Source organism: Carcharodon carcharias, chromosome 2 (assembly GCF_017639515.1).
Source record: "Carcharodon carcharias isolate sCarCar2 chromosome 2, sCarCar2.pri, whole genome shotgun sequence".
NCBI lineage: Eukaryota > Metazoa > Chordata > Chondrichthyes > Lamniformes > Lamnidae > Carcharodon > Carcharodon carcharias.
In genome coordinates, this window is record NC_054468.1 from 229,730,763 (window position 1) to 229,758,683 (window position 27,921).

Consider the following 27,921-nt stretch of genomic DNA (forward strand, 5'->3'; position numbering starts at 1 on the left):
GCATCCCCTTCCAAATCGAGTTTAAATTAACCCCAATTATTGCTTTGGAATATAATGGTAATTACATTGCTTGCCTCATAATAATTATCTTCAATTATTCCTTCTTGAATACATTTCTTTTTAACTGAGAAAGTTCCCAAGTTATACATGAAGTCATTTTCACCTTATATGTACCTTTTGAACAATAATGAAATGCAAACAGAAGGGAGAGAGACTAACGTTTCAGCTACAGGCCCTTTTGAATGAGCTGCATGTTGTTTCTTCAGTCATATCCTCAAATTGCCCTGGAGTGATTCAGGCTCACATTTTCTGCATTAGTCCAGGCCTCTGGATCACTTGTGCACTAACATGGTTACGGTGCTGTAGCTGTTACATTGGAACATATGGAACATTATGGCTGCTTGAGAATTTGTAGTCCCATCGGTGTCAGTAAAAGCGGTTTGCCAAGCGGTTCGCTAATATCCTTTAAGGAAGGAAGCCTGCCATTCTTACCCATTCCAGTTTATTTGTGATGCCAATCTTATACTGCTCTCTTACACTGGCCTAGCAAGCCATTCAGTCACGGCAGCAAGGGATGGGCAATAAACGCTGACCTTGCCGGCAGTGCCTCCACCGAGTCACTGAATATAAGAAAGAAAAACACTACAATACTCTGCACGTCTCAAAATATGAAAAGCTTCACAAACTTGTGCGTCATTCATGACCTACAACCTACTGAGTCCTGAACTGGAAGGTGCGAATGTTGGTGTGTGAGAGTTTGCAGAATAAAGCTGCGTGTGCAACAGGAGAATAGACGGGACAGAAATCCTACCTGTGAAAACCCACCTGTACCAAGGCAACTTAGCCTTTTTCTTCCCTGCATTTGTTTTATCCAGTTTCTACACTTCATGGACTCTGACCATCAGTCCTGCTGTGAAGTTCCGGCATCTTTCTTTACAATTTATATTCCTGCTCAAACAGGAAATGAAATGTTTCTGGTACTAAACCGTCTGGTTGGCCAGAAATTGCTGGAAAAACTCAGCAAGGGCAGGCAGCATCTTGGAGAAGAGTTAATGTTTCAGGTCAACAAGTTCCCATCAGATCAGTCCATGCAGACTAAAATTGAGCTTATTTACAAGCTCAATATCCCAAGCAATAAGGCCACCACATGATATTTTTAAGGTCTGTTCTTCACCTACGTTTGCTCATCCTGCACAGTTCTATTTGAAGACAGCTCTAGTCATACTGTATTCTGCAAGCCCAGATTCTGTATTCTACCGTTTTCTGTTCTGCATTTAACTGCACTATGTTGACTTCATAACACATTATTTCTATGCCTGATACTAGGAGAATGAAACAACTTTCATTTTGAGTAGCTGACATTGTCTTTTATTGCATTCGCAAGATGAAAGCATCGCTGGCAAGGCCGCCATTTATTGCCCATTCCTAATTGGTGAGCCATCTCCTTGAACCGCTACAGTCCATGTGGCGTAGGTACACCCACGGTGGTGTTAGGAAGGGAGTTCCAGGAATTTGACACAGGCAACAGTGAAGGAAGGTGGATGGTGTGTGACTTGGAGGGAACTTGCAGACAGCGGTGTTCCCAAGCGTCTACAGATTACATTCTTCTCGGCGGCAGAGGTCGTGGGTATGGAAGGTGTTGTCAATATTGAGTTGCTGCAGTGCACCTTGCAGATGTTAAACACAGCTGCCAATGTGAGCTGATAGTGGTGGAATCGAATATTTAAGGTGGTGGATGGAATGCAGATCATTGCTTTGTCCTGGATGGTGCCGAGCTTCTTGGAGTGTTGTTAGAACTGCACTCATCCAGACAAGTGAGAAGTATTCATCATATTCCCGACTTGTGACTTGCAGATAGTGGATGTGGAAAGTTAAGGCAGGGAAATGTTAATATTTTCAGAGGTCTGTCACAATTAAATATAAACTGAAAGCCAGTGTTGCTCCTTTAGGGAAGAAAAAATAAATTCAGTGGGACATTTAATCTAGTCATTAACATTTAGCATTATTAGCCTCAATATATAAATCTGTATATCCGTGTGCGTATGTGTGTGTGTGCGAAGCTGTTAAGACATTATCTTGCAACTGTAAAAGAGAGAACATGAATATAAATAATGAGTGGGTGGGAGTGATTACAGGGACATAATCTCATTGAGGAGTTTGAATGACGTCGTAACCACAAAATGTGATTTTCACCGTAAGCATTCCTGCTCATTTTGTTTTGAAAGAATTGTTATTAGAATATTTATTCTGTGATCAAATAAATTCAATCTAAGGAGGAAGGAATACTGCTCTGTGTATATTCTAATGAGCCACATTATAAAATTGCTAGCCCTCAGGGACAGCCAGACAGTGTCCAGGTATTCATTATATCCCCGGTTAAAACAAAAAAACAATTATGATAATTTACTGGTTTTATTTGTCAATATAAGCAAGCATTTATCCAGCAATAGGGTCACTGATAGCTAGTAACATGTTTTATACACCTGTAACCATGGACACAGTGCAGGAAAATTAAGATAGCACGGGATGTATGTTTTTTGTATGGCATAAATATATATGAATATATATATACATAAACACACATATAAACACACATAAAACACATACATATAGATAGATAAATAGATAGGTAGGTAGGTAGGTAGGTAGATTGATGGATGTACAGGCAGAAAGACAGGCAGATAGATAGACAGAAAGACAGACAGAGAGATAGACGGATACATAGACAGATAGATAGATAGACAGACAGATAGAGAGTCAGATAGACAGATAGTCAGATAAATAGATAGATAGTTAGATAGATAGATAGACAGACAGACAGATAGAGAGTCAGATAGACAGATAGATAGATAGATAGATAGATAGATAGTCAGATAAATAGATAGATAGATAGATAGATAGACAGACAGACAGATAGAGAGTCAGATAGTCAGACAAATAGATAGATAGATAGATAGATAGACAGACAGACAGATAGAGAGTCAGATAGACAGATAGATAGATAGATAGATAGATAGATAGTCAGATAAATAGATAGATAGATAGATAGATAGACAGACAGACAGATAGAGAGTCAGATAGTCAGACAAATAGATAGATAGATAGATAGATAGACAGACAGACAGATAGAGAGTCAGATAGATAGATAGATAGATAGATAGATGGATTGATTGATTATGGGTTGATGTTGGATAACTTGTGAATAATTATATAAATAGATAGATAAAAGGTGTTGGATACTAAAGATAGAGAAATGAATAGTTGATGGATAGATAATGGATGGCTAAATAAATAAGTATACAGAAAGCTTTCCCTTTTTTAAACAGGAAGAAAGATTAATATTTATCCAGTGCTGCATCCGTGTATACGTATCACTTCAGTTATATAGCAGAGTAATTACTGACATATCCTTTCCTTCATTTATAGTTTGGATTATATTCTATATACCTGAAGAATGACAGATTTATTAGTGTATACTTTTGCTATGTACGTCTTGAAGGCCTATGTGATCCTGTGCCTAGCAGCAGCCTGCCAGCCCAGGTTTCCATGGTAACAGGCTCCCTCTGGGTCCAGGCAGTTACTAGGCAGCAAAGGCGAGGAGCAGCATCAGCAGCGGCAACATGGCTCTCATTCCCTCGCAGGTCCTGCGGGTCGCCATCCTGCTCTCCTACCTCTCCATTCTCTGCAATTTCAAAGCCCTCGACATCCCAGCTCACCAAACATACGGCGGCAGCTGGAAGTTCTTAACATTCATAGACCTGGTAAGTCGTGAAGAGAGCAAACTCCTGATTATTATTCTTATGGCGTCGCTGCTGCTATTCCTTTCTTCTTCTTTCTAAATGCACCCCCACCTGTTCCCCACCCCCCAACTCCCAACCACCCCCCACCACCCCCCACCCAGCACCACCCCCCCTACCACCCCACCCCAACCCCACACACACAGACGCAGAATGAATATCATTTCGTATTTAACATAGGTGTTTCTCCCCCTGCCATTGTCTTTCCCCCTCCCAAAACAAAACAGTATCCTCAAGACCATCAACATTCACAAAAAGGGTGAAAGCAGTTTCTTTTTTTTTTAAGTCTATTTTATGAATTTTAACCTCTGCATTGTGAGGTGTGCCTAACTAGCTAGCAGGCTTAACACTTTGAATTCCTCTCCCCCTCAAACCTCGTGCTAAGAATGGGAAATTACTGCTCTGTCTTTGGGGCAGATAATGTCCATTAGTTTGCAAAAGGAAAGGTGAAGGGAGTTTGATTTAGACAGAACATTCTGCAATCTTAGTTTATGCTTTCAATTACTTTCACTTTTTTTATATAAGGGTTCAGTGATATTGTTTGCTTATGTGGAGTTTGCAAGAGCGTTTATAAATATAGATGTTGACCTTGTTGAACATGAAAGGTATAGTTGGACTCCAGAATCAGGGTGTTATGTTGGTAGCTGGCACTGAGTGTCTGGATTGCCCCTACCTGCTAGTCACAGGGTCAGAATGAGATTCTTGTGTCTGGGGTGAGTGCAGGGCACCCTTTACTGTTTCCCCTTCCCATTTTACAGCGTGCTCTGTATTTATAATGAGGAGTGATCTTATATTTTACACATCGAAGAAGGAGAAAACCCAGAGTGCGTGATCCTTTCCTGTCTGCTCTTCATGGTGGGAGGTGATGGATGATTTATATACTGTGCTGATCAATCGTCATTGATAGAACGCACACAGGCTTCAGTGCCACCCAACATCTGCAACACACGTGTATCATCCATTCTCTGTGCAAACATCAGAATAGTGGAATATATAAAGGAAAAATGGGAAGAGGAGAACCTTAAAGGAGAACATTATCATTACAAGAACAGTCCACTGCCTCTCAATGATACTGCATCTTTAATTAGGATTGTCATTAAAATCTGAGCCATTAACCAACAACAAAGGCTCAATTTAACAGAGGCCACTGGACAGAAAACCAATACATTCAGCAAAACACTGGGACATTCATACCATTCATATAGGAACGATTTCAGTATTCTGCTTCACAGTGACGATGAAGTTGCGTTGTATATGTGGGACAGGGCCTGCTCTGACTCTGGGAAGAAGTGATATAGAGAGCCCCCTGGAGGACACCACAAAGAGTATGGCTCCAATACAGTGTCAAACTTGTGGTTAAAAAGTAATTTTTTAAAAAATTCTTTCATGGGATGTGAGCATTGCCGGTAAGACCAGCATTTGTTGACCATTCCTGATTGCCCTTGAGCTGAATGGCTTGCTCAGTCACTTCAGAAGGCAGAAATCAGCCACATCGCTGTGAGTGTGAAGTCATACGTAGGCCAGACCAGGTGAGGAGGGCAGATTTCCTTAGCGAAAGGGCATTCGTGATCCACGTGGATTTTTTTCACAAGCAATAATTTTTTTTAAAGCACTGTTACGGTCACTATTACTGAGACTAGCTTTGTTTTCCAGATTTGCCACCAGCTGCCATTGTGGGATTTGAGAACATTAGTCTGGATTATTAATCCAGAGCCAAACCATTGCAACTCCATTGCCCCCTATACCTGACAGAGCTTCAGAGTCCCTGGGCACTTTTTAAGCTGACCCACGGTTAAGTTAGCCATCAAGAGAGCTCTACCCATGCTCGTTTGCTAGCAGCTGGGAAGAGGAGTGGTGCACATTCAGCTAAGCATGTGCGCAGAGCTGAAAACTGGAATTTGACAGGGCAGTAAATCGGGCACCATCTGGAATCAGTAACTAATGGTCTCAGACCAGTAGCTGCAGGATATGTGGATAAGCATCAGTGAAAGCATTCTAACGTTGATTGAGTACATGTTTGTGTGTTTAAGGTGCAAGTGCATTTTTACATTATTTTTATTTGTTTTGCTATGACAGGTCTTTGATTTTGGTTAGTTAGAAGTGCTAACTCTACTTATTTCAAACATTCGCAATCATAATGCTAGAAGACATAAGCCATTTGCCTACTCCAGCTCTTTTGTATTTAGAGTTCTGAAGGCCCCTCATTGCAGCACCTAACTGGCTCTTCACTAAATTGCAGAGTTTCTGCCAATACTTCACTACCTGAAGAAGCACACATCATGTAGAATAACTTCCTAACATCAGTCCTGAACTTGCTTTTTACCAGTTTGTACCCATTTCCCTACGGCATTGCGTTTTAACATTAAGTCGTCTTTAGGATTTGTCTTTTCTATTCTACTTATATTCTATTCTTACATAACTTGTAAACATTTCTAAGAACCCCTCTTATTCATCTCCTTTCATCATTAATTCACCAGCAATACCACATTGCATTGAAAGAGCACCACTAATCTAGCAAAACATCACAAGGCACTTCCCAAGAGCATTATTGATCCAAACTGGACACTTAGCCACAGAAGGAAATATCAGATGACCCAAAGTTTGGTCAAAGAGGAAGTTTTTAAGGAGTGACCTAAAGGGGAAGACAGAAGTAGAGAGGCTGAAAAGTTTCAGAAAGAAATTGCAGAGCTTAAGGCCTAGGTAGCTGAAAGTCTCCAACTCAGTACTCTGAAACCAGGGTTTGATCTTTTGGACTCTCTCTGCAACATTTCCAAGATGCATCCCTTGTGCCTTGGAGAATAGATTTTATGGTGTGCCACGACACGAGTACGACAAAGTTTCAAAATGACAATCTCAGGCTTACATTCTGCTGATTTCACAATATAAATCAAAAGGATTATATTTCTTCGATGCTTGCTGTTTCACAATGATTGGACATGTTAAATGTTGAGTCTGCTTTTACTCCCACTTCTCTTTCAATTTCCCTCCTAATCACATCATTTTCTCTTCTAATACCTAATGCCTTTCATTTATTTTACAGCAAACTTTATCTGCCATGTTTCTACACTTTGCATCATTTGTCCAAGTCCTTCTGATTTTTTTGGCTAGTCAGTCAGATTTTCTTAGTTCACTGTCAGCTTTAGTAAATATAGCCAATTTATTTCATTTTCTTGAATTCAGTTCATTTTTGTAGATTGAGAACAGTAGGGGCTTTTGGACCAATCTCTGGAGCCCTATGTTCAGCAAATCTCTCCATTCCTCTATCACCCCCCCCTAACTGATGCTATGCAGCTTCCTCTTTTCAGTCAATTTTGTCTCTCGTTCCAAATTCTACCTCCAGTAGCTAACGCTTTAAGCAAGTGCAGTAGCCCTTCATGTAGCACTGTGGCAGTGACTCAGTTGGTAGCACTTTGAGTCAAAAGGTTTTGGGTTAAGTCCCACTCCAGAGACTTGAGTATGAAAACCTGAGCTGATACTTAACACTGTGGTACTGAGGGAGTGCTGGATTGTTCGAGGTGCCATCTTTTAGATGGGAGAATGAGCCAAGATCCTGTCTGCTCTCTCAGGAGGATGAAAAAGATCTAATGGCACCACATGGAAGAAGAGCAGGAAGGTTATCCCTAGTTTTCTGGTCAATATTTATCCCTCAACCAATATCTCAATAACAGATTCTCTGGTCATTTCACTTTGCGGTTTATGGGAGCTTGCTGTGCGCAAGTTGACAGCTGTGTTTCCTACATTAAAGCAGTGATATACTTCAAAAGTACTTCATTGGTTGCAAAGAGCTTTGGGACATCAGGTGGTCATAAAAGAAGCTAAAGAAGTGCAAGTCCTTTTTTCTTTAGCAGCCCTTGTCACAATCTCAGTGAAGTGGCTCATCTTCCATGGACTTGGTGGCTGACTGTACTGGCTGACTGTACTGTGACTGACACTATCATCTGATGGTTGACAAGAGTGAAAGGATTTCTAACAAGACCTCGTAGCACAATAGTTCACGGCAACTGCTGACAATGCTGTTCTGCGTGATTCTTTTGATAATTGTGGTGATGCAAAAACATATCATGATGTTTGCACGTCATTATATGATCAGCTGTAATAGGGGGTCTTATGGTGCTGTGTTTGTGTCCCTGTCTCTAAGCCAGAAGCTCTGGGTTCAAATCCCACCCCAGAACTTGATGGTGAATGAAAGTGTGCTCATAACCTGCTCAAACAGGTTGAGTACTCAACCTGCAAATTCTTCTATTACATGCCAATGGCGAGTGGTAGAGATTTCTGGCTCAGCCATATGATAGGCAGAACGCTGGAGCCTGGGCTATCACTACCCAATGCTCCAGAGTACAGCATGCATGGAAAAGTGTATGTTGCCACAGCAACTCAGGCTCCTGAGCGAACTGTAACATGTCACCAGTTAGCATCGGCAAAATAACACAGCTGATGTGGTAGTTAATCACAAAAAACTTGAAGCTAATGTATCTAGGGGAGGAATGGTAACAGATCGGAGTAAAGACAGCCAGAGTTTAGGACAAAGGAAGAGATGAACTAATTCATGAGCAACATTGTAACTGCCAGTTTAGTGGGTGCAGGTTAACAAATCCATCATTCTATACAATGACCAGGCTGATAGATCCATCAGAATATTAGACTGTTTTTAACACTTGCTGCCTTGTTTGAGCACTGGCATTGGGTTCACAGATGTGGAAGGGGTTGCTGGAGGCATTCATTCCTTTTGAATTTTGTCCATTAAAACTCAGAAAACCAGCTGCCTGTATTTTGAATGGTCTAGTGCGTGGGCAGCGAAATTGAGCTAGTGTCTATGCCTTCAAGACGTCACTGCAGTCACTAACATTTGAGTTGCTTGCACCTCTAGTTAATTGCTGTGTAACAGCCAGTGTAGTGGAAAGATAACTGAATTAAGCTCAATGAAAAAGGGTAGAAAGACGCAACAAATAGATGCAACCTTTTAAACAGCCGGTTGGTATTAAATTCAGCAATGCCTGGCATATTTACTTCATTAACTTCTGCACGTTTTTAGACTGTCAAAAAGCCCATAATGTCAACACCCATCCCTGTTTCAAAAAGCTTGTGATCATTCATATTTTCAGATCTTTTTTAACTGAATCTATAAACCTCAACTTCAACAGCAGGAGTTATTTTAATTAGGTGTTTGCTGTGTGTATTTGTGAACTTTTATGTTCATTAAGTGCAGACATTTCAGTGTTGTTTAGCGAAACATTTAATGCACACTGTGACCCAGTGTCAGTGTAAAGTAATTCCAGGTATGGTACATAAGAGCGTAAGAAATGGGATCTGGAGTAGGCCATTCAGCCCTCTGAGCCTATTGCACCATTCAAGACGATCATAGCTGATCTTCTAGCTTAACCCTACCTTCCTGCATTGTCTCCATATCCCCTTAATTGCCTTAGTGCTCAAAAAGCTACTGACTTTGGTCTGGAATATCCTCAGTGACTGAGCATCCACAACACTCTGGGGTACAGAATTCCAAAGATTCGCAGCTCTTTCAGTGAAGAAATTCCTCCTCTTCTCAGTCCTTATCGGTTCACCCCTTATTCTGAGACTGTGACCCCCCCCCCTCCCATATATTAGATTGCCCGGTAAGGAGAAGCATTTTCTCAGCATCTTAAGAATTTCCTATGTTTCAATGAGGTCATCTCTCATTCTTCTTACACTCCAGGGAGTATTGACCGAGTCTACTCAATCTCTCCTCATCGAACAATCCCCTCATCTCAGAAAACAGTCTAGTGAGCCTTTGTTGCACTCTCTCTAGGGCAAGTATGTCCTTCCTTAGATAAGGAGAACAAAAGGTTTGGCAAGGATAGGTGTTTACTCTATTCTGTACCACTGTGTCTAACATTGAACATCTGAGGGTCATTTCCCACTGCACAGGTGGAATTTACTGCCTGTTCCTGTGACAGTTTGGTGACAGGGGGTATTTAATCAGGTGGGACTGCGGTGGGTGGGGATTCCACCATATTCTTGCCTCCACCCTGACTAAAGTCTATTGGGGGGGTGGGGAGGTCCTGCCACAATTAAGTTAATGCCCACTTAAGGGTCTCCTCCCAGCTGGTGGGGAATGTGCTGTGAGTGAAGCAAGACAAAGCCCTGTTGTGGTTACCTGGGAGCTCCCAGAGTTTGGAGGATGGGGGTGGGGGGGGATGTGGGGGGCCGGAATCCCTCATTCAAAGGCATTCAATGCCCTTGGATAATGGCTAGAGAGCTGGCAAGATCCCCTTTGTTGCCTCTGTTAGGGAAGGCCTGTTGAATTAAGTGTCACTTAGGCACTTGATAGCCTGCCCTTGCTTTGGGAAGGGAGGGGGGTGGGCCTGATGTGAACCACCCCCTTTCCCTTGCTGCCAACTCCCCTCCCCCATGAAGCCCACCCTGCGAATCCCCTCCCGCTGTCACTCACCTGTGTGCCTGGGTCCATCCAGGGTCCATTACCAGCAGCAGCCACCGCCTCCCCCCAGTGCTGCTGACGTTCAATACAGCTGCCTGCCTCTGATTGGCTCGCAGTTTTTGGCAGGTGGGAATTCTGCCCCTGGGGTCCTTGATCCTGGGCAAGGCCCGCCACAGGCTATCAAGCGCCTAAGTGGCACCTAATTCAACAGACTTTCCCTAACAGAGGCAACATGGGGGTCTTGCCAGCTCGCTACCCAGTAGCCAAGACTCCCATTGGGTCCATTAAATATCGCCCCATCAGTGTGAGTTTCTCACTTCCCACACCATCCATCACTCTGTCCTCCCTCGTATATTTTGTGATGTCTACCAGGAGTAGGGCATTATGTGCCTTTGAAGGTGCCTATTAATAACAAGGGGGTGAAATTTGTCTCGGATGGTAGCAAAAAACTAGTGATGGCAAAACTCTATCCAATGTTCAACTGCCCAAGATGGATTTCACCTGCAGTTGGCAGAGATTTAACATTCGAGCTATCACTGGGCCTGGACTTAATAATAAGAATACAGTGTGCTAACCCGCAGAGCTATCCAATTCTATGGTGAGTTTTCCAATAACCACGGATGGGATCTCCCCTTGGGAGCTGCCTGTCCACTAATTATTTCCACTTCCTGAATAACTTGCTGTTAAGTTGTGCTGTTTCACTTTTTTAATATTTGGCCCAGTAGCATTTTTGCCTGTTATGACTGTCTATTAAAAGGAAATGATTTAAAATCCAAAATTTAATGGTGCAAAATGTGTGCGTTTGGTGGGAGGATTGAGGAAAGGAAATATAAAATAAAGCATACAATTCTAAAGAGGATGCAAGAGCAGAGGAGCCTCGGGGTATATGTACACAAAGAGTTGAAGGTGGCAGGACAGGTTGAGAAAGTGGTTAGTAAAGCATTCAGGGCCCTGGGGTTTATAAATAGGGGCATAGAGTACAAAAACAAGGAGGTTATGGTAAACCTTTACAAAATAATGTTTCAACTTCACCTGGACTATAGTGTCTGGGCACTGCATTTTAGGAAGGTTTGGAAGGCTTGGAGAGGGTGCAGAGAATGGTTCCAGCGATGAGAAACTTCATTTATGAAGATAGATTGATGAAGCTGGGGCTGTTCTCTTTAGAGGAGAGAAGGTTGAGAGGAGATTTGATAGAGGTGTTCAAAATCATGAGGTAAGTGGGCAGGGTACATAGGGAGAAACTGTTCCCATTGGCAGAAGGATCGAGAACCAGAAGACACCAATTTGAGGTAATTGGAAAAAGAGCCAGAGGCAATATGAGGAAAAACATTTTCTTCGTGCGTGATTGGGATCTGGGATGCACTGCCTGACAGCGTAGTGCCAGCAGATTCAATCTTGTTGCTTTCCAGGGGGATTTAGATAATTATCTAAGGAGAGAAAAACTGCTGCACCATGGGAAAAAGGAGGGGAGTGGGACTTAAGCAGCCAAATGGCCTCCTTCTGTACTGTAATCATTCTGATTCTATGGGGGAGAATTATCCTCCCGTTGTTGGGGGGGGGGTGGTGGGGGTTGTGTGGGGGAGGGCGGGAGCAGGCGCAGACCCTATCAGCACCCCCCGAGCGGGACCGCACCGCCATTTTACGTGGGTGGGCCAATTAAGCGCTGAGCGCTCCCTGTGCGGGCGGTGAGGTGGGGGTTCCCTGAGTCAGGAGTACGAAAGAGCGCAGAAAGTGCGGATAAGTTTAAAGTTTGAAAAATTTTAATCAAGAGAAAAAAAATTGAAGTCTTGTCCCCTCATGTGACAGTGAGCTGCGACATGTGAATGAACTTTAATGAGAAACTTTATTTAATTTATAAACCCTTCGTGGATCTGCCCGTGGATGCAGTTCCATGAAAAATGCGAAGGCAGCCCAGGGCCCCACCCCCGCTTGCCAAGCTGAAAATTCCCCCCCATGAAATCAAATGTGTTTCCTGGAATTTTTAAACAATCTTCAGATAATGCATTTTCCCAGATCTACTGGATCAAGCTATGGAGGAAATATTTACTTAATGAGACAAGGCACTGAATCACCATAAACAACATCAGAAAGAACTTGACACTCTCCAAGAGCCCAGAATGGGAAGATTCTTCAAGGTGAGATCTAGAAAGTGCCATCCTCAAGTGTCTACTGCAATATTTAGTTGAAAGCGCAGTTCCATTTGGCAAGTTTCTATCACCTTATTGGCTGAGCTGCTTGGAAAATGCGCCATAATATTTAATTCTTTAGGTGATTCATGGTGAAGTGGTGAAGAATTAACATTCGAGCTATCAGTGGAACTGGATTTAAGCCCAGTTCTTAATAATAAGAGTACAGTGTACTAAACCACAGGGCTATCCAATTCCAATAGTAGACAGTGTGGCAAATTTTCCGGTGGGTGTTATTTTGACCACAGGTGGGATATTCCCATGGGAACTGTCTATCCACTAATTATTTCCACTTCCTTTGAGTAGACGTCACTAACTACAGAATGTCTGCTGGCTCTGACATATTTATCTGGCAGTCTCTGTGGGGAAGTGTCTCCACAGAGATGGGTCAGAGGGAGCCAGTTGATGAGCTGTGTCATCTGCTGCATGGATGCCTGTCAAGTCTTTGCTGGCTCTTTGTGAAAGCAATTTAGCTAGTCCCATCCCCTCTGCCCTTTCCCCATAGCCCTGCAATATTTTTCTCTTTAGGTGGGTCATGTTCCAGTATATTATGGACTTTCAGTCAATACTTTATATTTTCAAAAACTCAACAAAAGATTGCCAAAGATGGCCACCCGAGAGTCACCTGACCTCTTTTGTGGATTGGAACCACTCCCCTGTCTCAAGAGGGAACAAGAGGAAACTTCCAGACTGATGTTGTATCAATGCCCTTTTCTGAAACTAATTCAAAAGGCTAATTGCAAATTGAATGGGTCGATTCAAACACAAAGACGTCGGTTATCTCAAACTCTCAAGGTGTCAATCGACAAAGCAGCATAACTTTGCTGCTTACTAAGAACCCTTCACTCTACCAGACTTCCAATTCAACTCTAAAGCATCACCTCTGTCGAAGGAACTGCAGGCCTGCCACCGAAGAGACTGAGATAATTATAATTCGCGACCATGGGTAAAACTTTTACCTCAGCGGACGGTCACACACCCGACCCACTCGAGCGTAAAATGACGCGTGTTGACTTCGGGTAAGCCTTCCGACATCAACGCGCAGTCGCGCAATATTTCGGTCAGCGGGCGCGTGCACCAGAGTCAGCAACGCACCCGCCAACAATTAAAAAGCCTACTAAGGCCATTAACAAGGTAATTAAAATAAATGTTTTGCTCCCCACCCAACCACGGCCTTTGCACTTTTTAGGAAACCTCATCCTGAACCTCAGGATGAAGCTTCCAACAGCAAATAAAAAATAAAACTAAAACAATTTACATTTCATTTATAACATGTCCCTGCTCACGTGACAGAGTCACATGAGGGGACATGTTTTATTACATTTTTACAAATCTTTATTTTATATTTGGAAAAAGGTTCATCTCCCTGAGGCAGCTCTGTGCCTCAGGGGTGATTTGCAAGTGCGCACTTGGACGGCATGCATGAAGTTCACGCTCGTACTGCCCTCCATCCCGCCAGCAGAGGCAGCGCTGAGCACTGCCGCTCGCATTTCACGCCGGGCAGGCCTTCATTGGCCCACCCAGCGTGAAACCACGGTCCAGCCATGATCGTGGACAGCGATTGGCTTCCCAACTGCCCCCGCTGAGCCCGGCCCAACAAGAGCTAAGCTCCGCCCGCTATTTTTTTTTACCTTCATCTGTATCTAATCTTTGTGGGTGTGAGGAGAGTGAGTAGGACATCGCATTTTACAATCCAGGGCAAGTGTGTGATAATAAATAACCCTCTTTATTTTTAAAAACTAACAAAAACTTGCTGCTGGACTTATTTAATTGGGCTTCTTAATCTGAGGATAAGAAAATACACACCTTTTACATACCAACATATTAATCACAGGAAGTAAAAAGGAGCACATAAATTCTCTGTGCGATAGCTGCATGTCCAATTTCCTTTTGAACGCCATGATTGAATCTGCCTTGACCACACTCTCAAGCAGTGCTTTCCAGATCCTAACCAATCACTGCAAAATAAAACTTTTCCCCATGTTGCCTTTGGTTCTTTTGCCAATCACCTAAAGTCTGTGTCCTCTGGTTCTTGATCCTTCTGCCAATGGGAACAATTTCTCCCTATCTACTCTGTCCAGGTTCCTCATCATTTTAAACACGTCTATCAAATTTCCTCTCAACCTTCTCTTCTCTAAGAAGAACAGCCTCAGCTTCCCCAATCTTTCCACATAACTGAAGTCCCTCATCCCTGGAACTATTCCCATAGATCTTTCCTGCACCCTCTCCAAAGCCTACATAACCTTCCTGAAATATTGGACACAATACTCCAGTTAAGGCTGAATTTGTATTTTACAAAGGCTCATGGTCGATTTGATCTTAACTTCAATTAATTTGAAATGGAGGTGACAAGCCTGTCGAGTATCATGAGCACTCTGCATTTCCCGAAGCCCTTGATAGTGTTCAGCATATTCCTGCTCCTTCTATTCCACTGCTACTTGGTCCAACTGAGCTGTACTCAGTGAAACCACGCCCCGCTCGCAACCTCCCCCCCACCCCCACGGGTGCTACGCCCTCAATCACTGACTGTGTTCTCCCAGATATATGTAGCTGTGCTGCTGCTTTCAAAGCTTGATGACGGAAGTGGGCGGAAGTGAGGTGCTGGCGCCAATGACAATTCCTACGGGACTACAATGATCGAAAATGATTCATTTTACAACCCTTCTCGAAGAGATTCCTTCCAACAAGATGCTAACTGAGTTTTGTTATATGTGTGTGCATTTGCCTGAGCGGGAGAGAGCCAGAAGGAGGGGAAGACAGAACGAGTGAATCATCCTATTCTCAGATTGAAGAGACACTGTGGTTTCACTTTCTCTTACCCTCTCAGTGGCTGTCCTCAGTGGCAAGGACATAGTACTTCTGAGCCTTCCATCGGCTCATCTCCAATCCCTATCCGGGAGAGATGGTGGTGTGGTGGTAAAGTCAATGAACTAATAATCTAGAGGCTCTGGGGACACAGGTTTAATTCTCACCGTGGCAGCAGTGGAAATCCAATTCAATTAATAAAATCTGCAATTGAAAGCTAATCTCAATACTGGTGACCATAGCAACAATCATTGATTGTCATAAAAACCTATCCGGCTCACCAGTGTCCCCTAGGTACTGAAGTGTACTCACTGTTATAACGTAGGAAGTGCAGCAGCCAATTTGTACTAAGCAAGATCCCACAAACAGCAGTGTGACAATGATTAGGTTATCTGCTTTAGTGATTTGGTTGAAGGATAAATATGCATCACGCAGTGAGGTGATGCTGCATTGCTTTTATATGTGAGGTGCTTTGAAGATTTTTTAAAACATTTATTCGTTCACAAAAAGTGGGCATCACTGGCTAGGCCACCATTTATTGCCCATCCCTAACTGCCCTTGAGAAGGTGGTGGTGAGCTGCCTTCTTGAACTGTTGCAGTCCCTGTGGTGTAGGTACACCCACGGTGCTGTAATGGAGGGAGTTCCAGGAGTTTGACCCAGCGACTGCGATTGAACCGCAATATAGTTTCAAGTCACGATAGCGAGTGGCTTGGAGGGGAACTTGCAGGTGGTGGTGTTCCCATGCGTCTGTAGACCTTGTCCTTCTAGATGGTAGGGGTCACGGGTTTGGAAGGTGCTGTCGTAGGAGCCTTGGTGAGTTCCTGCAGCACGTCTTGTAGATGGCACACGCTGCTGCTGCTGTGCGTTGGTGGTGGAGGGAATGAAGATGTCAATAAACCAAGGCTTTCAGTTGTGAATTATGGCTGTGGTATGCATTAAGTTATGTCAAGACTTGAAAGAGGGCAGCAGTGAATATAAAACATTTGCCAGGCAACAATTTTTGGAATTTATAAATGGGCCCATGAGTCTGGCTGATAAAATGTGGGTTGTCTTACCTTTAGAGCTTCCTTGAGGTGTTCCACCTCGGTCCACAGTTCCCAAGCTACGTGGTGAACCAATCTGTCATCCACTGTCATCACACTGGCCTTCAGTTCTCTGGGGAGTAACAGTTGCAAGCCACAGTGTCTCCACTTTGGCAGACATCAAGTTTCAGTCTTTAGTGCTGCTTCACCCGATTGCAGTCCGCAGATTTCATTTCCTGCTTCCATTTTGAGTTTTTTTTTATTGCTCGTCTTGGGACCTGGGCATCACTCGCAAGACCACCATTTATTGCCCATCCCTAATTGCCCTTGAGAAGGTGATGGTGAGCAGCCTTCTGGAACTGTCGCAGTCCATGTGTTGTAGGTACACCCACAGAGCTGTTAGGGAGGGACCCCCACCCCCAGGTATTTGACCCAGCGACAGTGAAGGAACAGCGATATATTTCCAAGTCAGGGTGATGAGCGACTTGGAGGGGAACCTGCAGGCAGTGGTTCCCATGCACCTGCTTCCCCTGTCCTTCTATAGGTAGCAGACAGAGGTTGTGAGTTTGGAAGGTGCTGTCAAAAAAGGCTTGGCAAGTTGCTACAGTGTGTCAGACAATGGATAATGCCAGTGCCTTCTGTAAAAAAGAAAGAAGCGTTTTCTTTCACACATTCTTTCGACCAGTTCAAACAGAGTTTGAAAATATTTCCTGCCTTTTCGAAGGCGAACGCAATTTTTGGCGACGTGCAGTCATGTATCTTCTGGGGTACCTAAGTTGCTGCATTATGGTGTGTGGCTCCTCAGCGTTAGGCTTAATGTGGGCGAACTGATCAGTGAAAATATAAGAAGACCCAGGGATTTTCTTGCAATGTTGTCCTCTTTAAATGTGTTGGGTGTGTTTTTCTGGCTCCTTTTGGATCTGAACGCAGATTCAAAACTCCATACCCTAACTCCATCTGCAAATATATTTCAATACACATTACTCAATCTTTAGGACCTAGGAAGTTACTTTTATTTTTATTATCGTCAGCTATATTGTGTGTTTCTTGGAAAGAAAACTCCACGAGATACGATCTTTACAGGGCTGCTTGTCTCCGTATATGGGCATGGCAGATAACCCTCGCTGTTTAAATTCCAACAGCTGCTTTCATTCCAACCACAGGAAAATCCTCCACCAAACACGGCTTTTCCCAGCAATGCTCTGCTGTCAATGAACTCAAGATGTTTTTTTTAAAAAAAAAAGAAATTGCAAATAAAACAGTCCATGCATTCACAGCCACAGCAGCCACCACAGAACTATTCCTTCTCCTGATGTGGAAAGATGTTGGAGGCGAAACTGGTTTTCCGCGGGAGGGCAAGACAGGCAACAGTGAATTAGCAACCCAACGATCAGCCCGACTTTCGATGGAAAAGATTGATCAGGGTGTAAAGCAGGCTGCCTATTTGCTGATGACCATTTTGCACTACTTTCCAAAGATCAGTTTCTCCCCATTGAATTCTACATGTAAGGTCGCTTTAATAAGCCAAAAATCCACTTCACATCTGCTGTTATTTTCCAACCTAGTCCGAGCTCCAGAATGTTGAGTTTTTCTATCTATATCTATCCTCATTTGTTATTGTCTCGGGCTGTGCACCCCAGTTATAGGTTTCAGTAAAAACAAATCAACAATTGTTCAAAATTTTAACTTAAAGTTAAAAAATTCTTAGTTGGTGCCCACGCCTGTGATGACTCGTGTCATGCACATGGGAGCTGGTCTGGTTCTGTGACAACACATATGTGTAGTGTTCAGTTATGTTTGATTATGTGAGTCTAATTTACCATTGATGCTCACTGTGCTCAATTGGTTCAGGCTGGGTGTGAACTCAGGGAAAAGGAAACAAACTAGAGCTGGAAAAATGGAGCAGACATTTTAAAGCACTGTGAGCAAAACCTGCTACACACAAAAAACCATCCCTGTCATCTCTGCATAGTTCTGAGATATAAAATGTACAACGATCAGTGGGAAGAATGAGTGTTCTGGCCTGTTCCCTCCCACAGACCATAATTTGTGAACCACTAAGGGAAAAAAGGTCTAAGATGAAATTTGGTAAATGCCTTTGAAATTATGAAGGGGCTCAGTGGGTTGATGCAGAGAAACTGTTTCCACTTGCAGAGTGAGTCCAGAACAGATCCACAGTATCAAACATAGAAAAATGTCAGTGAGTTTCTCGACACTCAGAGAGTGGTGGGGATGTCGAACTTGCCGCCAAAGGGAGCGACTGAAGCAGTCGCCGCAATTAAAGGGAAGCTTGAGGCACTCGTGAGAATGAGAGGATGAAAGGATATGGGTGCAGCTTGGGAAGATATAAACAGTGGGAGAAGGTTTGAGTGGAATATAGTATTGCCGGACACCAGTTTGTCCGTATGGGTCTGTTTCTGTGCTGCTGATTCGATATGCTGTAGAAAATTACACTGAAGTCTGTTTTCATGGAAGCTGTTCAAGAGCTTCTAGGACTATCAAGGGTGTACAAATCAAAAGAGGTTTACGAAAAGCAAGCTATGTCTAACTAATTTTTTGCAATTTTCTGAGAATGTAACATAGTTAGTAGATGAAAATAATGTGGTTGACTTCCAGAAAACCATCTGCTGTCCCTGACAAGAGACTTAAAACTAAAATAAAAGCTCATGGGAGCCATGGTGAAGTAGTAAATTGGATTATGAATTTGCTCAATAATCGAAAACAGGCTAGTTATCTATAAATAAACAAATGCGTAGTTGTCTTTGGCAGCTGTGACCAGTGAAGTCTCCAGACCTTGATTCTGGTTTCTCCTGTTACCTTGGAATATTTATTAATCATCCTGCTGCGAGTTTGTACCTAAGTAACCTTGCAGATGATGCCATGGAAAAGAAGGGCTGGAGGACTGCGAGCAGTTCCGGGCGCCACATCTTATGACCAGATACATTGGCCTTGAAGAGAGTGCAGCCTAGATTCACAAGGATGATACCTGAACTCCAGAGGTGGGAGAATTCCTGGATCTGCGAAGCTGGCCTTTAAAAATGGCCGCCCGCAGTTATGATTTTCGATCGGCAGGGTGGGGGAGTTGGGTGGAGAAGGGGGGGGTTGTGAGCTGGATTGGAAGTCGGGCCCATTGTCCCCAGAAACAAAGGCAGGAGGCTGCCAGGTGTGGAGGCCAGCTGGGTGGAAGATCTGCTTTTGTGCTCCAGCACTTTAAGTTAATCAAAAAAAGGTTAACACAAAAAAACAGGCATCCATCCCTCACCACCCCCTCCCACGAACTCCTTATGCCTATTCATGCCAGCCCATGCTACCTCATGCACCGCCCCCCCCCACCACCACCAACCCTCATGGCCCCTATCTGCCTTCCCATGGCCCCTCATAACCCTATGCCAAGCTGTGTCCCTCTATCCACTTCCATGGCCCCTCATACCCTCTAGGCTCCCCATGTGCCCATGGCCCTTTATAGCCCCTATGCCGACTCAAGGCAACCCAAGCCCCCATGCACCACCCTTTGTCCTTACCCCTCCTATGTCAACTCACATAGTATCCTTTAACAGCTTTGACATTTTTGATGATTTCTTGACAGCTTTGAAAGCTTTGACAGCTTTGACAGTTCATTGACAGCTTTGACAGTTCGTTGACAGCTTTCACAGCTCCTTGGCAGCTTTGAAAGTTCTTTGACAGCTTTGATAACTTTTACAGCTTTGAAAGTCCTTTGACAGCTTTCGCAGCTTTGGCAGTTCCTTGGCAGCTTTGACAGTTTCTTTACAGCTTGACAGTTCTTTGGTAGTAGACAGTTCCTTGACAGCGTGACAGTTCTTTGACAGTTCCTCAACTGCTTTGACAGTTCCAATAAGCTTATACGCTTTTTATGCACAATCATGTTTACTTTTAACAATCCCATAGGGTGCCTTATCTCTCCCAAAAGTGTCCCAGAACCATATCAAAAGGGGTACCTCACCTTTCCAAAGGTGTACCCTGGCTACCAAGCAAATCTACCTGCCCTAATCTGCACACTCTGGGTTTCACACTCCTAGCCATCCTAAGTCTCACTTTAGTGGAGGCAGCTAGTGATTTAAATGACCAGCTGCCTCCCCAAACTGTGCACGTGCAAAACCCCAGCTTGGTTCCAGACCCAGCCCCTGTGAAAATAGGAAATACTGTGTTTGAGGGTGGGACTTAGAATTCCCGGCTATTTTGGGGATTTTTGCTACCACGGGGAGATTCTCCATGGTAGCGAAAATCTGGGCCCAGGGTTAAATCACAAACAGAGGTTACAGAGACTAACGTTGTGCTCTTTAGAATTTTGAAGGTTCGGGGGTGATTTGACTGAAGCTTTCAAGGTATTAAGGGAACAGATGGAGAGAAACTATTTCCATTGTTTTAGAAGTCTAAGACCAGGGGTGGAATTTAGTGTAACTGATGGGGGTCCAGTCCCACGGCTTGGAGAACCAATGGGAAGCCTGCATTGAGGCCCAACCAAATTAAGTGCCTGTCAACCAATCAGAGGCTGGCAGCTTTCCATTGCCGGCAGCGTCATCAGGAGCAGCGACTGTTGCCGGTAATGCTCTGGGGTCTTCACCAGAGATCCTTGCAGGATCCCTGGACTCAGGTGCGTGAGAGCAGGATGGGGGTTATGGGGAGGGTGTCGTGGGAGAATGGTGGGGGGGTGGGGGGAGTTGGGGTCAGAGGCAAGGGCTTGGGATTAGCTTTCAGCGACCTCTCCCCTTCCCAAATCAGCGTCCCTTGAGCAGATGCATGGTGCCTGACAACAAGGCCCCCCCACCCAGCCCCATAGTAGGCCATTGGAAAACCCAACACGATTTGCCTAGCAGCCTTCGGGAGCCACCACTACACTTTAGTGGGCTCAGGGATAATTGGTGTCTCTGGGTAAAGAATGAGCCTAATTGGCCGAATTAATATCCCAGCTTGAGTGAGCGAGTTCCCCTCCCCTCCCCCCGGGTTCCATTCCAGCCTCCAAGCTACTCTTGGAAGATTTTCTCGCTGGCGTGAGACCTCTCCCGCGATTAAGCAGGCCCAGCTGCAATATCCCATCACGATAGGCCGGGTTAAATCCAGCCCATGTTCTAAACCTTAGAGCCAGACTGTTCAGGGGTGGAGTTGAGAAGCACTTCTATGCACAAAGGGTGATAGGTGAAGTTAGGGTGATAGGTTTGGAACTCTCTTCTGCAAACGTCAACTGATGCAAGAGCAATTACCAATTTTAAATCTGAGATTGATAGACTTTTGTTAGCCGAAGGTATTGGGGGATATGGGGCAAAGGTGGGTACATGGAGCTAGGTTAACCATGATCTCAGTGAATAGCAGAATAGGCTCGAGAGGCTGAATAGCCTCCTCCTCTTCCTATGTTTTGTAGAAAGTGCATTGCGTAAAATCTGCAAAGGCTGTCATAACACGGACGATGCAAAAAATGATATTTAATGTTGTGCAATATAACGAACATGGCTGGATTGATTTAAGGCACATCGTTCAAGAGGGTGAAAAAGCAAAAAGATTTATGTGTGACTACTGGCCAACTAGACAGCTATAAAATAGAGAGGAGAAAGGTCTTGCATTTATATAGCACCTTTCACAATTTCAAGACGTCCCAAATTCCTTTGCAGCCAAGGAAGTACTTTTGAGCTGCAGCCACAGTTGTAATGTAGAGAAACTTGACAGCCAATTCGTACAAAGCAAGGTTCCTCAGCAACGATGAGATAAGTGATCAGGGATCATGTCTTTTGTTGGTCGAGGGAAAACTGTTGGCTAGGACACAAGAGAATTCCGCTGAATTTTCCAATAGCGCCATAAAATCTTTTGCAATCTCCTGAGAGGGTGGATAGGGCCTCAGTTTAAGATCTCGTTCAGAAAGCACCCCCTCCAACAGAGCAGCACCCCCTCGGTGGTGCACTGAAATATCAACTTATGTTATTTTCTTACCTGCCTACAGGGGATGGGGGATGGTGGTTGGTGGGGTGGGGGATACGGAGAGGAAGCACTTGTATTCATTACACAAAATTATAGCAAAATTCACTTAATTAATTATTCACGACTTATTTCCTTGTTTCGAACTCAAAGTTCTGGATCTTAATACGCAATCTTCAAATCCCGGGTTGGATTGTACATAGGATTAGATAGAATTTACAGCACAGGAATAGGTCATACAGCGAATTGATTTATGCTGGTGTTTATACTCCACATGGGATTTCTCCCACTCATGTATCAACATGTCCTTCCATGCCTTTCTCCCTCATGCACTATCTATCTTTCCCTTAAATGCATCTATGCCAATAGTCTAAGCCACCGGTAGGGAGTTCCACGTTTTCATCATTCTCTGGGTAAATAAGTTGCTCATGAATTCCTTATTTGATTTATTATTCTGTCTGCTACTTGCTCTCTAGTTCATGAGCTCTTAATATAAATTGTTGAAAAAAACAGACATGCTGTTGAAGTTTTTCATCTTGCACTCACCAGGATAGTTTGCAAGAATACCAATAATAAAGGGAACAACAACTTATACTGCATCAGAAGAGAGCGCTGTTACGTTGGCAAGTGGACTCTGTTTGGGACTGACTTTGCCATAGAATAGGAAGGGCTGGTTGGGTGCTTGCAAAACTCACAAAGTGGTGTCCAACATTAGATGTAATTCTGTGATTAGACAACACTTACTAAACAATCTTGATTGTGCTTAGAAGTGCACTGAAAACCAATTGCACAAAGGAGGGTAAATCAATCAGAAATCCCATTGTATCCAGCTACCATATTGGAAATTGTGCATCTGAGGCTGTTGGCAGAGGACAAATTGGGTTAAATAAAAACAGAAAATGCTGGAAAAACTCAGTAGGTCTAACAGCATCTGTGGACAGAGAAACAGAGTTAACGTTTTCAGTCCAGATGACGCTTCTTCAGAGCTAAAGAGAGGTAGAAATGTGATGACATTTACACTGTTTAAGGGGGTTGGGCCAGGTGAAGCTGGATAGAAGACCAGCGATAGGTGGGGGCTGAGGCGAGATTGACAAAGATATCATGGACACAAGGCAAAGGGAGTGTTAATGGTAATGGTAAGGGCTAAAGAAGGTGCTGATAGTGGCATAAAGCTAACGAAGCAGAATGTGTGAATAGCAGAACAAGGGTAAGCGCTCTGTGAAAGAACAACATGGAGCAAGTGACAGATGGTCCTGTGGGGGTGAGGTGGAGAGAGAGGGTGGTGGTTGGGGAAAAAGGAGTAAAAAAGCGATAAAAAAGGGGATAAAATGAATAAAAATAAGTAAATAAAAATTAAAAATAAATAAATAAAACAAAATCGGGTTGTTGTGAATCGCCATGGGTTGTTTTCCTTTGTTGGGGATCTGTAAAATTGTTGTTAGATGCCCTGCAGTAAAATAGGTTGTGGACTCAGGCTGTTGAGTTACGTGTATAAAGATTGGGTATTTGGAAGAGACACTGAGGACACCATGAGGAGGGTTGTGGAGGCTGTCTTCTAAAACCATAGAATCATGGAATTGTTACAGCACAGAAGGAGGCCATTTGACAGCTTGTGTCCATGCTGGCTCTTTGCAAGAGCAACTCAGCTAGTACCATTCCCCTGCCTTTTCCCCGTAGCCCTATAAATGCTTTCTCTTCAGGTAATTATCCAATTCCTTTTTGAAAGCCAGGACTAAATCAGCCTTCACCACACTCTCAGGCAGCGCATTCCAGATCGTAACCACTTGCTGTGTGAAAATGGTTTCCCTCATACTGCCATTGGTTTGTTTGCCATTCATCTAAAATTGGCATCCTCTAGTTCTTGACCCTTCTGCCAAGGGGAACACTTTCTCCATGTCCCACTTGACCTCCTCCCATCCTTCCTCACCTAACTCAATCAGCATAACCCTCTATTCCCTTCTCCCTCAAATGCTTATCCAGCTTCCCCTTAAATGCATCCAAACCATTCAACTCAACCACTCCCTGTGATAACGAGTTCCACATTCGCACCATTCCTTGGGTGAACAAGTTTCTTCTGAATTCCGTATTTGATTTCTTGCTGATTATCTTAATATTGATGGCCTCTGGTTTCGCTCTTTCCCACTGGAAACTCTCTCTCTCTCTGTTTATTTTAGAAAATATTTTCATAATTTTAAAGACTGCTATTAGGTTACTCCTCAAGTGGCAATGGGAATCCTACAGGGACAGGTACACTGGAGGAGGGTGGTTCTCTTCTCCATAGATGATCACTGGGCGTTCAGAAGAACATGTGTGTCAGAATCATAAATGCTAATGACTCCACACAGCAAGCATGTCACAAGAAGTTTAATGACCTCACCAGGTCTACACCTCACAGTTACTTTATACTAATGACATATATTCAGCATGCATGACATGAATAGTTACTGAAATTTGTATTTCTTTCTGGGTCAACTAATGGGGATGTAGTAGCATGCCTTTAAATCATCCTATCCTCTTCAGCAGCATATCCTCTCCAACTTTGACCCAAGGCTATCATTAATGATTACCTCATAGTGCCCAGAAACATTCACTTCTCTCCAGAACAGCTGGGGCGTGGTAGCACAGTGGTAGCGTTACTGGACTAACTCCAGACTAATGCTCTAGAGACATGAATTCAAATCCTACCACCAGATCTGGTGGAATTTAAATTCAATTAATGAATCTGGAATAAAACGCTAGTCTCATTAATAATAATCATGAAACCACTCAGTTGTTTGTGAAAGAACACAAGTTTTCGGAGCTGGAGTAGATCATTCAGCCCCTCGAGCCTGCTCTGCTATTCAATAAGATCATGGCTGATCTGACTGTGGCCTCAACACCATTTTCCGGTCTACACCAGATAATCTTTGGCGATCAAAAATCTACCCATCTCTGTTTTGAACATATTTAATGACGCAGCCTCCAGTGCTCTCTGGGGAAGAGAATTTCACAAGTTAATGACTCTCTAAGAGAAATAAATTCTCCTCATCTCAGTTTTAAGTGGGAGATCCCTAATTTTTAAACTGTGTCCCCCTGGTTCTAGAATCCCCCACAAGGGAAAACATCCTCTCAGCAGCCACTCTGTCAAGTCCCCACAAGATCTTATTATGTTTCAATAAGATAACTTCTCGTTCTTCTAAACTCTATTGGATTGATGAATGTCCCTCAAGGGGAGGAAGTCTGCCATCCTTGCCTGGTCTGGCTTACGTGTGACTCCAGACCCACAGAAACATGGTTGATCTCTAACTGACCTCTGAAATGACCTTGCAAGCCAATCAGTTGTGAAAGATTCACCATCAACTGTGCAAGGGCAATTAGGGATGGGCAATAAATGATGAACTGTTATTTGTCTGCTGTTTCCTGATACAATCAGTACTTCTCACTATTTCAATGCTGTGTCCATCTGCCTTCACTTTCAAAGTGATGAAACCTCATGATTGAAGATGTCACTGGATGCAAGTTATAGGATGCAAATGCCTCTATCTTTCTTGAATTTACCTGACGCTTCATCACTTTTCTCAAAAATGTCTCCAAATACATCACGCATAAAAGGCTCACAGGGGCAGCTGTCCTCATTGGCATTCCAGGTTCCATTGTCATCATAATTCTACATACCGTGTTTACTGAGAGTGTGTAAAAACATGGAATCATAGGAATAACCTTTTTAATTAATCGCTTGAATTGCAGTAACTGTATGTACTCATAAGCAGCAGCTAATTTTTATACATGGAGATCGAACATGCATGACCTGCTAACCTGTTTGTGGTGGTAATGGTTGAGGGGAAGGATGGTTGCCAGAACATAAGGGAAACTTGCTCTTTGAGGATCAGCTTGTCCCAGCTGGTATAGCTGGTGGTGGATCAGAAACTTATGAGCTGAGGACTCACTTGAGCATATAATCAGTGTAATAATGAGGGAGTGCCGCATTTGCAGAAGAGCCATCTTTCTGAAGTGTTGTTAAACTGAGGTCCTGTCTTTCCTCTCAAGTGGACATATAAGATCTCATGGACACTATTTTGAAGAAGAGCACTGGGACTTCTCCCTGGTGCCCTGGCCAACATTTGTCCCTCAACCAACATCACTGAAACAGAATGTTCTGGTCATTAATAAATGGCTTTGAGATGGCCTGAAGATACAATAAGGTGCAATATATATGTAAATTCATTCTCTCTTTATTTGAATACTGCCAAGGTAGGCAAACAGGGTCAAGGTATCATATTTCACCCAAACAGCATCTCTGGCAATGCTGCACTCTCTTAGTATGGCACTGGAACATTAGCATAGATTGCATATTCTACTTTCTTTGACCAAGCGTTGGAAATCGGTCTTGATTTAGGTGGATTTTCGTATCTTATCTCCTTTTTCCATCCATAGCCCAAATTTCTGATAATTCATTAAAGACGCAAAATTTTGCACCTGGGAGCTGGTGAAAGTTTTGCCTTTATAAGCAATATTGTTGAGTGGTAAAATAACCTCAGATGGTGTTGAAAGTATTTTCTTCAGGTTTCCTCTAATGCACATCCTGGTTCCAGCATTGTCAACATGGAAGAGAGGATCTCCACCTCAGCTTGACTCAGCTGCTAACACACTTCACCTCTGAGGCACAAAGTTGAAAAAACAAGCCTCACTGCCAAAGGTCATACATCCCCTATCACAGGTCTTAGCTTTTTGCTTCCTCTGCCCTCCCACCTTTCTCTCGCTCAAAGCCCGTTACCTTTCTGTTTTTCCTGAGCTCTGTTGAATGTTCATCGACCTGAAATGATGGGCGGTATTTAATGGGGGCATTGAGGTTCTTGCCCATCAGCTGAAGAGCTGGTAAAAGTCACATGCTGCCCTTTTTTAGGGAAGGCATTAAATGTCACTCAGGCACTTAACTGGGCAGCAGCGGGCCTTCCTCGGGATGAAGGACCCCGGTGGGGGCTGGGGGGGTGGGGGGGGGGGGGGTGGCGGAGGTGGAAGTCCCGCAGGCCAAGATCTGCCGGCCAATCAGAGGCTGGCAGCTCTATTGAGCAGCGGCACCACCAGGGAGGCGATGGCTGCTGTTGGGTACTACACCTGCCTGAGGGCTTGCACTGAGGAAGGGCCCAGACACAAGTGAGTGATAGCGGCAGGGGGAGCATTGGGTGGTGGATGTAGGGTTGGGGCTGCAGGGCAGGGGTTTGGCATCAGGAGCAGGGGCTGGCTTTCAGTGGGGCCACCCCGTCCCCTCCCACTGCTGGGTCCCTCGATCAGACTCTGAGTGCTTTCAAATGCGGCCCTTCCACTGGGATCCCGCAAACAGCCTCAACAGTGTTCGCTTTTGGCTCTCCCTGAATTGTGAGGCCTCCCCTGTCACTGGGTTAATACCAGTACTGCTGGGATGAGGTACTGGAGTGGGCATTAATTGGGGTGGAGGCGGGAAGGCAGTGGATCCCCACTGCCTCCCTCCTTTCTGATTAAATGTACCCCCCCACCACCACCAAATTTACCACAGAGAAAGGCATTAAATTCCACCCACTAACTCTGTTTCCCTCCACAGATGCTGCCTGGCCTGTTGAGTACTCCCAACGTTTTTTCTCTTTCTTATAGTTGTGATCTTTCAAATGAGATGCCAAACCAAGACCCCAGCTGTCTGCTCATATGAACATAAAAGATCCCATGGTGCTACTTTAAACTAACGTTCTTGGTGTCCTGGTTAATATTCCTTCCTCAGCTAAAACCACCATAAAGGAATTAATTGGTCTTTTAATGT

General features: G+C 43.9%; 1 protein-coding gene across 1 annotated transcript in view; it reads left to right on the forward strand.

The window, feature by feature from the left end:
- The first annotated feature begins 3,620 nt into the window (after positions 1 to 3,620).
- aig1 (androgen-induced 1 (H. sapiens)) overlaps positions 3,621 to 27,921 on the forward strand; it is a 128,733-nt gene continuing 104,432 nt past the window's right edge. The window contains exon 1 of the mRNA XM_041216874.1: positions 3,621 to 3,761. Within this exon, the coding sequence (XP_041072808.1) occupies positions 3,621 to 3,761 (141 nt within the window). The remainder of the gene's footprint in view (positions 3,762 to 27,921) is intronic.